General features: G+C 38.0%; 2 protein-coding genes across 2 annotated transcripts in view; both read right to left on the reverse strand.

Annotated features, from left to right (window-relative positions):
* Window positions 1-50: 50 nt before the first annotated feature.
* On the reverse strand, window positions 51-12,512 carry lrrc74b (leucine rich repeat containing 74B). The gene is made up of 10 exons (XM_067570353.1): window positions 12,185-12,512; window positions 11,093-11,279; window positions 10,334-10,476; window positions 8,167-8,299; window positions 7,057-7,263; window positions 5,028-5,137; window positions 3,501-3,616; window positions 2,968-3,046; window positions 1,944-2,039; window positions 51-1,840 (listed from the first exon to the last, which is right to left on the reverse strand). Exons 1-10 carry the CDS (start codon window positions 12,428-12,430, stop codon window positions 1,724-1,726), a joined length of 1,434 nt encoding a protein of 477 aa, XP_067426454.1. The 5' UTR covers window positions 12,431-12,512; the 3' UTR covers window positions 51-1,723.
* Window positions 12,513-12,862: 350 nt separating this feature from the next.
* nos1 (nitric oxide synthase 1 (neuronal)) overlaps window positions 12,863-17,708 on the reverse strand; it is a 42,386-nt gene continuing 37,540 nt past the window's right edge. Inside the window, exons 28-29 of the mRNA XM_067570377.1 lie at window positions 17,305-17,423; window positions 12,863-15,867 (exon numbers count right to left, since the gene is read on the reverse strand). Of these exons, the coding sequence (XP_067426478.1) occupies window positions 15,852-15,867; window positions 17,305-17,423 (135 nt within the window). The 3' untranslated portion in view covers window positions 12,863-15,851. The remainder of the gene's footprint in view (window positions 15,868-17,304; window positions 17,424-17,708) is intronic.

Consider the following 17,708-nt stretch of genomic DNA (forward strand, 5'->3'; position numbering starts at 1 on the left):
CACTTGATTGAGTGTCGTGTTGATTACCTTTTATTTGATCTCTTCTACCAAAAAAATACCTGTATTTATTTATTTTAATTTGTTTAATGTTTATTTGTATAGGCACCAGTATATAGCATGAACTAATGCCACATACCATAGCATTTATAGTTTAAGCTAGTTTGTAATGCCTGTCCCTAGATGGACCTGTAAAATATACAAAACCCAACAGCAAAATACAAATGAAACTGCACAAGACTCAACAATACATATACATAGGCTACATTAAAGCACACAACACAAACATCAACAATACATATGCGTACATTGAAGCTCAAAACTCAACAATACGTATATGTATATTAAAGCACAAAACTCAACAAGAAAGTACTCACAATACACAAACACTTTACAAAAAATAACACAATTAAAGCATCATAAACCAACAGGCACCAGGTCACTCATGACTGCATGACTGGTCCTGCTTTAAAAACTGTTTCAATTTGAGTTTATAGTGTTCTCAGTCGTGTATTCAATATTTTAGAAGAACTTTATTTACTTAAAATAATGTAATAGCCTAATTAAGAGCAAAATATAAAAGTAGTCATAATGTGGACTGACACATTTAGCTTTTACAGTTAAATTAGATTACTGAACTCAATTATTAATCAAATTATCACATTAACGTGTAATTATAGTGTAGCAGCTGGTCCAGCTGCTCATTAAATTATAATATTAAAATTTTTGTCCACAAAGAAAATAGCAACTACAGGCATCAGATAAAGGAAGTTGGTCAAAGAAAAGTAGAATATTTTCCCCTGAAAACCCTTCTTTTGACATAAAAAGTTTCACAAAAACTTAAATATTCTAAGAAAGCACCTAAACATTGTACTTAAATACAGTACTTGAATAAATTACAATAAATCAGTTACATAAATATCATAAATTAAGGGTCTAAAGATAGATAGAGTGTATCCTATATAGATTATAAAGCCCTTCAAGGCAAATTAGTGGTTTGTGATTCTGGGCAATATACTGTAAATAAAATTAGTCTGACTTGACTTAGTAACCAAGTCATAAAATGTAAGATGCTATACAAATACCACAACAAAGTTATAAATCTGTATTGCAGGGATATCTTGGTGTTGCAATAAGTAAAATAAAGTAAAATGGGGTGGAGGTGATATTTTGGTGTGTACTGTACAGGTCTGGAACTTATTTAAACCTGCTACTGTAAACACGTCTCTTATCTAATAGTGGGCCATTCTTTAGAAGCTGGTTTTTCTATTAGACTAGTCATGCAGTACTTAAATGCTTTTTGTGCAACCCACTTTCACTTCTTTTCATACACAATGCAGTGCTCTCTGATCCTCTCCATCATTCTACCCACTGACATTATATAACATCAAATCAGATCATACCTAAAAGAATCATACTCAATACCTGTATTGTATGCCTGTATTTAATGACTCCAGCAACACCATATTTCAAGCGCCGCACACATGCTGTGTACTGTTTCCTTTGGAGATGAACAGTCTCCCTCTGAATTATCTTTATTTTCAATTGATTGGGTATTTAACAAGTTGCATTTCTTCTAAATACATGTCATTCCAGGGCATATGCTCTCATTTTTTGATGACATCTTTTAAAAAAAAATATCCGTCGATGAAGACGTCCACAGGGCTTTGACAAGACTTCTTCCATCTTCTCTGGCATAAAAGTACAGCAATTACAGTAACACTTTTCAGGCTTTTGCTTTTCTGAATGTGCCAATTCTGCCCCCGTGATTTACTGTAAGTGCGGGGAATATTTCTTTCACCGTCGAATACAAGTCTTCAAAATCCTGGTTCACTGTGATGTCCTAGAGAGATTTATACACAGAGAAGCAGGTGAGTAAATTTGCCTCCATGTATAAAGGAGAAGATTTTTGTAATTCTCATAGAGGTGGAACATGTGTGACTCACAGAAAAGTTTAATTCCTCCATGGCTGAATCTGGGTTTTCCTGTACAGACTTGAGGATCCCGTAGCACCCAGCATTCTGGATAGGGTTCCTACCCATCTGGCCAAAGACAAATGAGTAATGAGAGATATGGCAATAATACCACAGAGTGTTCTTTGTTGTATTTTTGGCTTTGCTTGTAATAAAATAAGGTAGGAGGTTAAATCTTGGAACTTTTATTGTTATTAACTGATCATTTGGGATAATTTGCCCATATTAAAGTCCCCCTCCACTCAAAAGTATATTTTTCTTCTCGTTCCTACAGTTGAATGTTTGAGCTTGACTGTGCAGAATGAGGTTTGACAGTTGGAGGCTGTTTTCTAATTCATCTGCTGAAAGTGGAAATTTTCTCTGCGCTCATTGGAAATCTTATTCGAAGGGGTGAGCCTATGAGCAGGATTTGTAACATCACAGCTAGTTTGAAAGCCAATCTCGGTCCAACATTCAACTTACATGAGTGTGACGGGGAATCTTGAAGCTTCCAGTGCACATACACTGAGTATGGACTTTACAGTGAAGTAGGAGACATCTTGAAATGATTTGCATATTCATAGATTCTGGAGTTTTTAAGGAAGGAGAAGAAGTTGATGCCATTGAAAAGTTTTTAAAGTGGTAATTATACTTTTTTGTGGAAAAAAATATAATTAACATTGTAAAAATGGTAATATATGTCTTAATACATGTCTGGAGGGGATCCTTAAGATTTCAAACTTGCATATCCAATCACACACACCCGAACCACATTTTCAGCTCAGGTCTACACATGTAATCAAAATCAAATGCTCAAAAATTAATTTAGCGTCTTCATCAGAAGTTTTTTTCAATCAGTAACTTTTTTTTTTCTCTCAGTTGAGAGGAGTCCCTCAGAGCTATGCTTGGGCTTTGACATTAAAACAAAGTACAGTGATCCATTTATTTATCCCATTTTATCCACTGATGCCCCCCCATTGTTTCTGAAGTTAGAACCAATCTCTTTTCAACAGCTTACATTCAGGGATTTGATTGTCTTGTTTACTTTGAGGCCCGTGGCGAGGCGGATGGCTCCATCAGGGGGTATTCGATTGTTACTGTGGCGAGACACAAAAGCAGAAAACAAAAAAAAAAAAAAAAAGTGTGTTGGAGTGTGAGGGAAGCAATCATAAAGTGTTATTTTTTAAATGGCATTATTCATCCATGTAGCACAAATGTCTTGGAATTTGTGAGGCGAGCGTTTTTTTGCCTAAACAAGAGGCAGATAAAACCGGCTCCCTTGAACTTCATACCGGCGGCCTCCCTTTAAAGAAAAAATTACCACTTCTTAAGATTTATTGGTAAAGCTACAAATCTGGTAGTGCAATTTAATCTCTCCGGGAATCATATAAGAATGTTTTTCTTTTATTATATTGCCTCACAGGATTACCAAACAAGGAAAAAAGCAGTGTCTAATTCATGAGAGAATGATCTAAACCGAACTCTGCCCCCCTTTTAACTCATTTACTGTAAACTAACCTGATTATCAGATACCAAGATAACATCACATACCTCACATTCAACTCCTCCAAAGTATTGTTCTCTTTAAGAGCCTGTCCTAAAGCAATGGCTCCATCTTTCCCAAAGCCGTTATATGAAAGATCCACACTTCTAAGGAAAATGTTTCCCTACAAAAAAAAAAAAAAAACACACAAAAATAAATGTATCTTTGGCAAAAGCAAGATTTAGAAACAGATGCTTAACTATCTCAAATGCAATAACAAGTCAAACTTCAACAAGTTCTCTAACGAGATCAAGTCGGGACCAAAAGAACACCTTCATTTAAAGTGAGAGAGCAGTGTAGATCCTGAGGTAATAAGCTTCTCAGGACCTGAATCAATCAAACCTGTCAGTGCATCTTACTGATCAGGGTCCCCTTGACCATCTTGGTCATTAAGATATGGAAAGAAAAACTGCTGCTGCACCGTCTGTGCGTCTGTGCTGCTGTGAGATGCTTGATGAATACCAGACCAGGGGGCTGCTTCTCTAAACAGGATAAGCAAGTTAGCAAGGGTTATGAAATATCTTCTTCTATCAACAGTTATCAGCCTGCATAGCTGGATTCTTAAATTGGATCTACAGGTTTTGTTTTCACATTCAAAACTGCATCAGTGGAATATATCATTATTTTGTTTTTATAGTCACAATGCTAACTTTCCAATAATGGTTTCTGAAATCCTTCTGGCTTGTTCCAAATGTTGAACATAGCCAGTTAGTGCTATGTATACTATATGGCCAAAAGTATGTGTTCATGTACTATAGTGTACTAAGTCTGGTAGCATTTTAAGTCCCCCTATTTAGCATATATAAGCAGTATACAGACATTTAAAAATGGTTTATAACACACTATAAAGCAGTGATAAGTCAGTGTTTATTAATATGAAAACATCTTTTATATTATTACAACTGTAATTTACTCTATTGTCATTCATTATCTATTTCTAGACATTGTGGTGTGTTATAAACCATTTATTAAATGTTTGTAGGTAACATGCAAGTATATTTCAAAAACAACAGCATCCTTCCAACTTTGTGGCAGCAGTTTGAGAAAAGTCCCTTTCCTCTTTCAACATAATAATAATAATAATAATAATAATAATAATAATAGCTTTATTTGTAAAGTACCTTTTATACAAAAAAAGAACACAGCTCAAAGAGCTTCACATTGAAAAGATAAAAAAACAAATGAGTGACATTAAGAACATTGAGAACATGATGATGCAAAAAGGAGGGTCCATAAAGAAGTGGTTTTTCCAGGATGGCGTGAAAGGACGTGACTGGTCTAATACTTGTCAGATGAACTGGTCTTATACAAGCCTTATCACCCAACATCCAACCTCACTGATTACTGTATAACTGATTTATGATTTTATGCACAAATTCAATGTTGTGGTTCTTCATCTCAAGGCTTAATATGATACCAAGAGCTAAGAAGTGTCCTGGCCTAATAACCCTTTGCTGTATTATCTAGATCTTCTTTTGTCTTGCATGAGTTAAAAATGAATATAGTATTCAAATATTGATTTCCAGGTGTATTACCCCGAGACCGTTGGCCAACATCGCAGCTCCTCTACCTCGAATGCAGTTCCAGGCCAGACTTAATGATCGCAACCCTGTGTTTTCTGACACAGACTCCCCGAGGATTCGCCCTTAGGATGGGTAAAAAAAAAAAGAAAATGTCATGGCAGCCTGTCAAATAAAAGTTATTATTCCATTTTTGATCGTTTATAAAACCAATCATCAATATAACATTTACCACGATTTATTTAAAACCTCTATAAATCATTATTATCATCATTTTGTAAGAGTTGGAGAGTTTTTGTGAAACTTTTTTTAAAAAAATCAAACGCATAAAGTCATCTCATCTGTCTCAACTTGCATAGAAATGTATTTTTGTTGGTTTTCATGACCTAAAAGCATTAGTGAGTAAGGACTCTAGAGAAAGATCCCCATCATCATCTCACCCACTTTATCACGAGGATAAGGAAGTGTGTGGCACTCAGCGGTACGTCGTAATCATAGAAAAAGACACTTTAACTGTGCTTGGGTGAAAAAGCAATAACACCAAAGCATGAATGTCAGTGTTTGACTGGTATACTTTCTCTCAGGGATCTACTATACGGAAGAGTGCACTCAAAATCACGAGGATGTCCTTTGATATTTCAGCAGGGGAGAAAACAGAATCGAATATGCGGGGATGAATTATAGCCACGCGCATGGCACTGAGACACGGCGGTGTCCCCGTTTCCACAGACAGATTTATTTTCAATTACCTATATCATATGCTCAGTGCATCCTGATCTGCCATTCTTCCACAAGGTGCCTGTCACAGAGCTCATCCACATGATAATTGAAAGAGGTTTTAATGAAGGTGAATGTTCTTGACCTTTGAATGCCACAGTCTGCTGCTGGCTGCTGTCCTTTGCTTAGAAATAAGACTACAACAATAAAGCAAACTGTTACTGGTTTTATCAGAATGGATTTTATGGTATAGGTCCAAAAAAATCTAATAATAGTTGATACCAGTAATTTCATATAATCATAATGTTAACCATATCTGCACTCTCCAGACTAATTGGTCATTTTATAGGGCTTTATATTCATTTATTTATTATTTTTATATTATTTAACCAGGCAGGAAAGATGACTTTGCATTCACACTTACTGCTGCTTTTAACGACTATTATGTAGGTTTAAAATGGTCATTTATTCACATGCTAAAAAGAACTATAGTTTTGGTTTTAAGCAATGATGTCATGACAATTAACTGATGACTCTAATCTCAAATTTGGAAGTAGTTTACTGTATGAGTTAAAGTTAAGTTAAAAAAAAACGAGTGTGAGTTCTTTGGAAATTACTTTATTCACACTCTAATTTATACCATATGGCCAAAAGTATGTGGACAGTTTCTTTATGTCGTATTTGTGTTATTGTTCTAGTGCTGTTTTTCATAGTTTGGGCTATAGGTTCTTTAGTTCCAAGGAAAATTTTGATGCTACAGCACACAATTATATTTTAGATAATAGTGAGCTTCCAACTTTGTCCCTTTTTGTTCCCAATGCACATTAAGGAATGGTTTTCCCAGTTTGGAGCCTTGACCTCAACCCCATTCAACACCTCTGGGATGAATTGGGACACTAACTATGAGCGAGACCTTATCGCTCAACATCAATCGCTGATCTCACTAAAGCTCCTGTGGCTGAATGGGAGAAAAACCACTATCAGAAGTTTGACATCATCCGCAGGACTTTATTTTTCACATCGCCAAAATGAAATTGAAGGGCAAAGCAAAGCAAACTGCCTGTCGTAAAGCATCAAGTGAGACACTGGACAAACTAATGTTCTCATTCCTCACATTACTTTAGTGGGCGCGACATATAATACCTGGGTCCTGAAGTTCAGTTATCTGGCACTACTAATGGAAAACGTGTGAAAATATGTATCAGTGTAAATCTTTAATATCAACTTAATAAAAATGGAAGCCATAGACACTGTGTAATTCTTCAAAAGGCAAAGGCCTTACAGAGAGTATTAGACCTTTGCTATGTAGAGCTAATTGCTGTTCTACCTGCACGCTCTCCCAGAGCGTTGTAGCTGAGGTCGAGACACCGTAGCTTGGTGTTGGTGATGAGGGCTGGACTGAGGTGCTCAGCAGCCTGGTCTGTGAAATGATTTCCTGATAGGTTGAGGCTAACCAGGGTGCTGTTCTCCTTAAGCATCCCGGCTATGGCTTTGGCGCCATAATCCCCAAGCCTGTTGTCTGATAGGTCCACCTCTGGGATGAACACACAAATATACAATGGGTCAACGGTGGTGCATGGTGGAAAAGAAACCTGTCAAAAGTACAATATGCAGGTGTATTTCAAACAGAGTCCAAATATTTGATTTGAAACATTTGGTATCCTGACTGTGGAAGAGGTTGTTTTAGTGATTGAAAGAGTCAATCCCTCCCTCCCCTTCTTCCTTCAATCTAAAGTTCAGAAGTATCAAAAGACTCTGAATATTGTTGAGATAACTGTCACGCACCATCTCCCCTTTTTGAGCAAATGCACTCTGAGGTAAAACATAGACAACTTAATTGCAAACCTGAGCAGTTCAAAAGTTCTTTCCCCGAGGCTTTTTGACTCTTGAATAATACATCTTTGGAATTTTAACTATTTGTTATTATCACATTATTTCTATTTTAGTTTATTATCTTGAATATTGTCAAGTTACTAACCACTCTTGTTTTAATGATATAAAAAAATAACTAAATTCAAACCTTTTAGAGTTCTCATTTGTTGTGTGTTTATTCTCCTTTTAAAATTTTGTGTTGGCTAATGTCTGCTGCTACATTGGCAACTAATCTGTTATATATTCATAAAATTGGATTACCACTGAAAGTTGAATAGTGGTGCATAACAAAGGATGTTAAAAATAATGTCAGCCCAAAAGAGCCGACATGACTCACAGGACTCATTCTCCATAGATCTTCCCATAGGTTCCTGAACTGCACATATGCCTGACATTTAACAAATATTTAACAGATGTTAAACCATGCGCTGTGGCATATAATTGGGGTGAGAGTGGCGTATGAGTGGGAGCGGGGGGGGGTGGCACTTTTGCTAGAAAGGACGTGAGACGGAGCGAAGGAAGAGGAAAAGAAAATGTGTGCATGCTTGAGTGCCCGTAAAACCACCTGTAATGTAACAATTTTCCTTTAACATCTCAGCGATAGCAGCTCCGCCCATTCCTTCCATCCAATTATCTCGCAGATTCAGCCTCAGTATTGAAGTGTTGGTTACCAGGGGAACCGCCAGTGCTTTGGTGCCCTGCAAACACACAACCCTCCAACCCCCCCCACCCACAAAGTGAAATTCTTCTGTTTGTTCACTGCAGTGTATTTTCTTATCTGCATTCCAGTTAAAAGAGTAGATGTACTGATGCGGATGGGCAGATAGAGAGAGAGAGAGAGAGAGAGAGAGAGAGAGGCAGAGAGAGAGGAATATTAAACCTGTTTGAGACAAATGAAGCAGAATGGAGCTGTGTGGAGGCGTGGGTCAGAAATGAAGCTCACAGAACATGAAAATTATAGTTTCTAGCACAGGTAATGAGAAAGTTGAGTGCATGAAGCCTTATGTTAACTTGGTCTTTAAAAAAAAAAAGAGGAGAGCAACCTATGATGGGGTTGCTCTCCTCTTTGTGTGTGTGTGTGTGTGTGTGTGTTTAATTGCAAGCATGGTATCTTTCAGTAAGATTGGAGGAAGCCTATCAGTCTGCAGGACATTAAATAAATAACCTTCAGCAGCTACACTTAATTACTTCACTACTCTACTCTCTGTGATCAACAGATGACAACTTATTTAAAATCCAATTCAGTCTGTCTGAATGACATTACTGAAGCCGAAACCTCAGGAAATGGCTTGTTAAGGAATGGATTTACTTTTACAACTCTTATTTACAGCGTTTATGGAACAGTGGAAGCCTGTACAAATGACAAACTGCGTTGATAAGAGCTCCGGGCCATGCATTTTCACATTTGAAGAGGATGTACTTTCAGCGATTTTACATCGATTAACTGTTAAAAAAAATTGTTATTGACTGCTGGCCTACAATTAAGCTGCAATGTTTAAGTGTGAAAGTGTAAGAGATATCCATGTTAACATATGTCTCATTTGTGTTTTTCTGGGGTATACTGTATAGTAAAAGTAAATAAAGCATTATACTGAAATTATGAACTTAAAGGTGCTACATGTAAGAATCGCAAAACAATTTACATGTATTAATCGCTTTCTCTTGCCAATGAGTGAACGGATTGTATGGTAACTTAAAAAATTAGACCTTTCCGACTTTCTTGGAAAGGTTGCCTATAACACATACCTGCCAACATGCAAAGTATGTGACATATTGTGGTTTTAGCTGGCTAATGTTAGCACTGCTGCTAGCTCACGCTGACAGAGTGCAAGTACACATGTGAGTGCAAGCAACAGGATGCCAACTGCAGCTCACTTAACGGCCACCAGTGTCATTAATGAGAAGGAATTTTCTGATTCTTACATATTGCACCTTTTAATAAGGTACATATTACTTGAAGCCTTAGTTTAACCTGCACTAAGCATCTTAGCTTATATATATGTACATTTTGGATTATATGAGAGCTCAAACATGTAGCCACAATATTGACATTGTGTCTGAAGCTCAGTAGAACCAAATAATTAAACCTAATTAAAGCTGTAAAAAAAAAAACATATTTACTGAATACATTGGCAACATATTGAACTCTTTCATAAGTGTAAATCAATACCAGCAACCTTTCTTCTATTTAAAGACGTGAAAGGCTCTCCACTTGAACACATACTAGTAAGAAGATTGTCTCATGCATTTTTATATGTTACGTGTACTGCATAGGTATGTACATACATGCTCTATTTTCTAGGAGAGGACTGAAAACTCCTTGAAGCTCAGCTGCGTTGGACTTAACACAGCTATACTCAGACTTTCTCATGATCCACCTACTTCCCCTTGAGGAGAATGTGACTTTGAATTAATAAGTCATTTAGTGAGCAAAGGTCTGGGCTGATCTGAAACAGCATTAGGGTCTAATATTATTGAGAAACATGTTTAACTTTTGCTCAGACTCATATGGAACTTTAAATCGCATGTGGTAGCCAGTGTGAGCACATTTCCACAGAGATGTTCAAACATTTGCAGATCTTTTTTGCAGGAAGGCAGGTTCAATTTGAGTACTTTCCCCCAGGTGAGCACTGATCTAACAAGTGAAAGAAGTGAAGAGAAGCACTGTTCTTGCACACTATTAAATCAGCCGAGAAAGCCGAGACACACAGTCTAACTTATGATTACAGTACCTGAGGCCCCAGACCTCGATGCATCATGGACAACTCGCTGTTTTGCATGTGCTGCAGGAAGTAAGAGGCAGGCACCACCTGTAACATTTCACACGCCTCCACGTAGCTCGTCTGCCCTGTGGGGTCATATGCCTCCTCCTTATCTGCAACATAAATAAAGACACTATGGTGTCTGCTGGAATTGTTCTCTATCAATACCTCTTTGAGAAAGGAGACATGTGGTACTTTCCCCCGAAGGAGGACCTTTTGAGTGTGATATTGAAAAGTCCCTCGTGGCTGATTTCGCCCTGTCAGGGGAGCTCATTCATACCAGATGGTTTTCACTTGTGGTGAAAAGGAAGCCTGACACAAAGACTGAGATGGAATCATTAAGATGCAGAACAGGGCTCCACATGTGTGGGCGGGTGCGTGTAGGAGTTTCTGTTTTGCTTTTTTTCTTTTTTTTTTTTTCTTTTCTGAAATCATTTAGAGCCTGAGAAGATGGAAGAAGGCAAAAGGGAAAACAGATTAACAGACGGGGGTGACAGGAGGAGGCTTTGCCTGATCAATGCATGTTCTGATCAAATTAAGATTCAAATTAAACGACTTTGTGCCGTTGAAGCCTATAAAATTTTAGACAGATAATTACAGAGGATGAAATGGATTATTTCAAACCAAGCCATTTCCCCGTATAAGAGGGAACATCACACCTTTTATAATAACATGTAATGACTTTCCCACCCTATTCCTCTCTGCTTTTCTATCTAAAAACAACTATACCTCCGAGCTCCAAATCTGTGTCATAGTCTTCATCAGAGATCACACACTCCTCTCTTCCCAGCTCCTCCTCTTCGGTCTCTTCCTCCTCTTCAACCTCTTTTTCACCTCCGTCTAGCACGTTCCCGTCAGGGCTGCGGCGTTGGTCCTTTAGCCCACGCATGTCAACCTCTGTCAGGTTTGCTCTTTGCTGGATGGAGAATGAGAAAGTAAGACATCATGACCAGTCGAAGCTGGCTGTTGCTGGCAGACCGAGTGAGGAGATTTGATGGGTTTGCTTCCAGGAGAATAAAGCTGATACCTTTAACTGAGTCTATTAATGTGAATAGACTATTTTAACTTATCTTTCTGTCTTTCTAGTCTTTGCAACTTCTTCACTTCCCTCCCACTCCTTTCTTCCCACCTCCCTTTAACCTCTTGTCCCGGAGGCTGTTTTTCGCTTGTCTTTCTCACCCTGTATCTCAAGGCTTATTCACCACATGTCTCAGTCACGCTTACCATACAAATATATTGTTATTTTCAGGACAGATCAGACCCCTTTAAAATACTGTTATTTGACATTTGAGTGGAATTAAACATGTTCCAGGGCACTTTTTATATGGACAAGTTGCATCCGTAGAGTTTTTTTGTGTTTTTTGTATATGAATCTGTGCTGCTTTTACACTTTATTCCTCACACTTGCCATAGAGCACGCAACCCTGTGATTACACTACATTAAAGTGTAATTAAAACTCACTTTCAGGGTGAGAATCTCAGTAATCCTCCGTTAAATAAATTCAAGAGTACACAGGTCAAAAGAGCAATCCATAAAAAGGAAATAGCAGGTCTTTAACCTGTATTTTTTGAGCCTGTATTGCATTGCCCTGAGCAAGGAAGGTGCTCAGACGTGCGTAGAGGTGATGTTGTGGTTAAGAGCCTCATTTCTGAAGCCAAATAAAGCCCTGCTGGTCTTAAAAAAGCTCCCTCTCCTATGTCTCATTTAAATTCAGGCTCCATAAAAATTTCCTTCCTGCATGTCTCCCCCTCTCCTACCTGGTTGTTCACGCTTTCCTTGCTAAAGAGTTTTCAGAGTTGGCTGGATGGTCGACCTCCTACCTCCCCCAGCTGCAGCTTCTCATTTTCTGTCTCTGCGTCATCGTCTTCCAGCACAGAAGGCAGCAGCGTCTCCTTGGCCAACTTCTTCCCATGAACCATTGCTTCAATACCATGTATCCAGCTGAGTAATGTGATATTGTTCTTGTCTTGATGCAGAAAGTACACTCTAATTTCGCCTTTGTTAGTTTTCAAATCCAAGGCGATTGGTAGACTATTAAAGCTGTGAGTGAAATCACAGCACTGCATTTGACCGGCAGGTATATTTGTGCAACCGATCTTGCTCGATAGGAGGGTCAAACTTCAACAATGAGGATCGTGTCTTAAGGCTAATTGGAGAGGCCACTGCTCCACTACACAACAGCCAGTCACCAATCAGAGTCCTTGTGTAAAGTTTGGATGGCTTGTTTTGTTGACAGGTTGCCATGGTGCCGAGAGACATCTCAGTAGGAGTGCCGGCTCTCAGAGTCATGACGACCAGCACTTACACAAGCAGGAAGAAGAGAGGAAGCAAAAAGGCTTGTTTGCTGCGACTGTTTTTCAGGGGAAAAGCTATATCAACAGCTAAACCTGACCCTCAAACTAAAATGCTTCGACATTTAACAACTCCTGCTGCAAGAAAAAAACCTTTCCAGTCATTCTTCTCTCTCATATAAAGAAAAACAACCAAGCAACAGTGTTGACATATTCTGTAAATGCTTCTCTTTATTTGTAAGTAAATGCAAAGTCCTTGCAGTTGATGCATTAAAATGGAATATCCTCAATCAATTACACAACAAAGGTCATTATAGCAGAGGCTGATTGGATCAAAGTTGTTCATAGCAGCAGCGATATGCAAACACAGAAAAAGAAACCCTCAAGAATGTTTTTTTTTTTCTTTTACCATCCGAAGCCCCGTGAAAATGGCTGGACAACCTCACAATACAGTCTCACTGACTGACACAGTGCTGGTAAATAGACAGAGCTTTTTAAATATGAACAGGAGACAGGAGATCACCATGCATTTATTTAATGCTGCTGTTTTCATCCCCATACCTAAAGGATATGAGAGACACCACAGAGTAGGCCTTTTTTTGTTCTTTTTAAATCAAGCAGAATCATAGTGCTCATTTACATAATCAAAATACATTCTTAGAAAAGATCCAAGTGGTACTCTTTATATTTTATACTTTGTCTTTGAATATATATATATATAGAAGCTATATATAGAAGCTATATCTTGTATCAATTGTTTTCCTGTTGCACATATTACATCACAGACATTTTTCTTGACGGCTCTCATTCCAATTAAACGAAATCTGTTTAAACAAATTGTACAGAGGAGACATTCATCCAGAATGAATAACAATGGGGACAATGGGAATCGCCCATTTTCTCCCGGCAGTAAGAAACAGTTGACTCAGAAAAAAACAAAACATAAACAAAGAAAACAAAGAAAGAAACAAACAAAAAAGGTTCTCGGCAGCTGTTAGGGACGTTTGAAAATCACATTGAAATCTGTTAATCATGCTGACATTTATCTTTAATTTGAATCAAAGACGAAGAAAGGGAACAAACAAGACTCAGAAGCTGACAAGAAAAAGCCACAGCTTACTGCAGAGTGGTTGATCAACAAACATATGTGACCCCTGCACCAAAATTCAAATTACAACCTTGACTCATTGGAAAGCAGCGAATGACCACAACGGCAGCGTGATTGCATCTTGTCTTTGAATTTGAAAAAAAAAAAAAAAAAAAAAAAAATTCACTACAACATAACAGTAGAACTGAACTGCTGCAAAACTAAAAGCCATGTGGGCAGTTTTCTGTCACCAAAACATCATCTGTAATATTGAATTTGCAGGCTTGTGTGACTCATAGAGCAACAAATTCATGCTTATTTTTAAAACCTGACAAGTTCGAAAGGTAACAGATGACAGGCAGATTAAAAACCTATTTAGCCACTGTGCAGAGCACACCTGAGCACATGCATGTTTACGCCCACTCACATAGAGATGAACACATTTATGATTTCTATGGCACATGCATGCTTGCACACTGATGCTACACAAACTGTTGTCAGGTCACAGTGAAAGGGTGGCGTGTGAGCCGCGGGGTTGCACAGAGTCATGCAGAGACACATGAGAGACTGAATGTATGTAGGTAGAGGCAGAGTTAATGTAAGGCAAGAGGTGGAGAAGTTATGATAATTGATATGATTGGGCCAAGTTGGTGACAGCCATCAAATTGGATTTGGGCAGCAACAGGTTTTTTTGCTTCCATTAAACAATATTTTGTTACAGAGATACTTGCTTCATTTTTAAAGTATTAGTTTGACATTTTGGGGAAAACGTTTATCCATTTTCTTGCCAAAAGAAAGAACATTGATAGCACTCCAATGTGAAATATGAAGCTACAGCCAGCTTAGCTTAGTTTAGCTTAGTTTAGCATAACTGGACTTCTTGCTCCTGGCCAAGAAACTGTTGATCCTCTTGTTCTCAGTCTTTATGCTAAACTAAAGCTTCATATTTACTGTTAAAACATGAAATTAGTATTCTTGTATTGTATTGTATTCTCTGAGTATACTCTCAGCAAGAAAGCAAATAAGCATATTTCCCAAAATGTTGAACTATTCCTTTAACTTGTTAACCATTAATCATTTAAATTTCTAGTTAAAAAAAAAAAATCATCGTACAAAACAATTCCCCTCCACCATGATTATATGATTTAGGCATCAAACACAAATCAGTTTTCTTTGATTATAGTCAACACATCTATAATTGAATATTAAGTGTAAGAGCCACGCTGTTTTTATTAGCTAATGAATAGAAATCATTTTACCAGGTACTGACTCAGGTGGAGATTTCCCCATTTATTAACTGTTCTCCACATTCCTATGCAGCTGTTTTGGGCCAGGCAAGCTCCAGCTGGAACACACATGATTATAATGATATGAGAGAATGGACAGGCCACTAAAAAAGAGAGCTGGCACAAAGGCTGATACATTTTGATGGATTGCCAGTGAACAGCTAGATAATATGTTTATTGAGGCTGTGACAGAATCGCTGTTTTCATAATTCAGGGCGATCCGTCAACACGGCAGCGAATGTGTCTTTCAGTTTTTTTCTATCTGCATGCCTGTACATCTTTTACTTCTCGCTCCTTTTCTAACTTTGTCTGAAACTACAGCCTTTCATATCGCTAAAAAGACAGCCCGAACAGATTTGACCAGGCCTGATTCTCTCTCTGAAACAATACCGTCAACTCATTTCATTCATCGTAAAGGTCTGTGAGTTTGTTATCAATGCCACTCGTTTTCTTTGCAAATATAAAACCTCAATAAAAGCCTTTTAACTGTAACAATAACACAGAGTATATTATATTTCTTGAGTATATTCTTGTCTTGGTCATGCATTCACAATGAGGCAGGTCATTACACTAGGTGCACACATTATGAATCAAAATGGTCAATTATAATTTTTGGAAGTATCATCAACAAGCAAAACAGATTCTCAGAGAACAGAACATTTCCAACTTGCTACAGACAAATCGCAGAGCCCAACAGAAACATTAAAGTGGTATAAAAAAAAAAAGAAGAAGAAAGAAACACATTTTTTTTTTTTTACAGTACAAAAATTGGCACAGTATTCTTTAACCAGCGTTGCTGTGTCCTCCAGACTGGTTCATAGACCTATGAGCAAAAAACCCTGAGAGAGAAGACAGAGGGAGAGACAGAAAGACAGACAGACAGACAGAGCGACAGAGACATAGAAACAGAGATGTTACAGTCATTACTCATCCAGCGAGCAGCGGCTTTGATGGCCAAATGTGAAATTCAAGTGACAATCCACACAGGAACCATCGTCTGTGATGCATTATGTTGGTGCTTAATGAGCCATAGTGGCTATGTAGGGCCCTTGTTTTGCTCTCATGGCAAGGGTATATGAAGTGTCTAATCTTGAATATGCACAAATAACGACGGAAACAAAAACAGAAATGGAGCAGAGCCACTCGCTTTCACTCTAATCCTGTTAGTTTAAAGGCCCCTTCTCTATGGGTTTCTATGGTTACCCACTCTGTTTTCATCTGAAACTAGGGTCGATAACACATTGTCGTCGCCAACAACTACAGGTTGCAGATTGGAGTCGGATTTATACAAATGTCTTTTGGAGATTGAGCTGCTCTGACGGTTAAGATAAATATCAATGGGCTGTGCACTTCCTTTTTTTTTTTTTTACTAAAACATGAGCTAACCAGCTGGCAAATTTGAGATTTGAGTGGCAAAGAGGGATCTCTGGTATAAAAAAAAAAAAGATGAATAAACAAGAAAACACATCATAGATCTTAAGCATCCCACACAGTTCAGCGATGTTGCAGACGAGACAACTGAATGATCCTGTTTTTGTGTATTGTGTGTAGAAGCCATGCCTCATAAAAATCCACTCAAAGACAGACAATGAACGAGTGAATGAATGCACCAATGAAAGAGAGGGAGAAAAAAAAGATGTATGAATGAAGGAAAGAATAAATGAATGTAAGTATTTTCTGCATTCATCGGATGCATGAGGTGCTATTCAATCTGTCAGTCAGCCCATCTAAACATTTAAGCAAAGAACTACTGACCAGATGTGAATTTTTCTGTAGATATTGTGTCCCAACAACTAATAATACTGAATTTAAAGGTGTCTGGTGACCTCTTGACCTTTCTTTTACCACCATCATCAGGCCAAAATATCAATTTCTATGCAGAAATGTCTTAATTTACTGGGTAGCTTTCATTCTTACTTTCCGGAAGAGAAACATGCGCAATTCATGACACTCTGATTTCTTTTTGTGCCACCCAGAAGTCAAAATGTCCACACTGTACATAAGAAATCTCATAACCTGGTAAAAACAAATTGTCATGAAATTTACTGAGTGCACATTGCCTGTAGGATAAACAACAGGCAACTGTATCCCTCTGACTGACACTTTAAAAGCTCGACCAGAAAGAATTTTTATACCGCCAGAACAAATTGGCCTTGGGAAAAAAAAAAAGGCTTCGGCGCTTTTATAACCCCTTTCACCGTGGAGGTATGGTGCTCTTGAAAATGCATTTCCTACTGATTGGAAAATGCTGGAAACTGGAGACACAAAACACTTACTCATCTGAGTCCTTTTTGCTCTCCTCAATGTAGGCGATGGACTCTGAACGAAGCCGGTTGGTGACCTCATAGGTGCGCAGGGTGACACCAAAGATGTCCTCATGGTAGCGATTCTCATCCTGGTAACAGCAAAACGGTGAGAGTTAAAAAGAGAAGGAGAGAAGGGAGAGAATATATGTGAGATGGATCATGTCTAACAGTGAATGAAACAGAAACAAATCAAGGACTCTTAGTTCACAGCAGAGGTCTTACTAGAAGGTCTTTAGAAACTTCTAATTACGCTGCTAATAGATCACTTTTCTCTGTATGTTTCAACTGTCTTTAGAGCTTCCCTTCTTAGGCTCATTCCTCTGTACAAACCCTGTATATGCTGCATACCAACTAATATCATCACATGATATGCA

The sequence above is a fragment of the Thunnus thynnus genome, chromosome 2 (assembly GCF_963924715.1).
Source record: "Thunnus thynnus chromosome 2, fThuThy2.1, whole genome shotgun sequence".
Taxonomy (NCBI): Eukaryota; Metazoa; Chordata; class Actinopteri; order Scombriformes; family Scombridae; genus Thunnus; species Thunnus thynnus.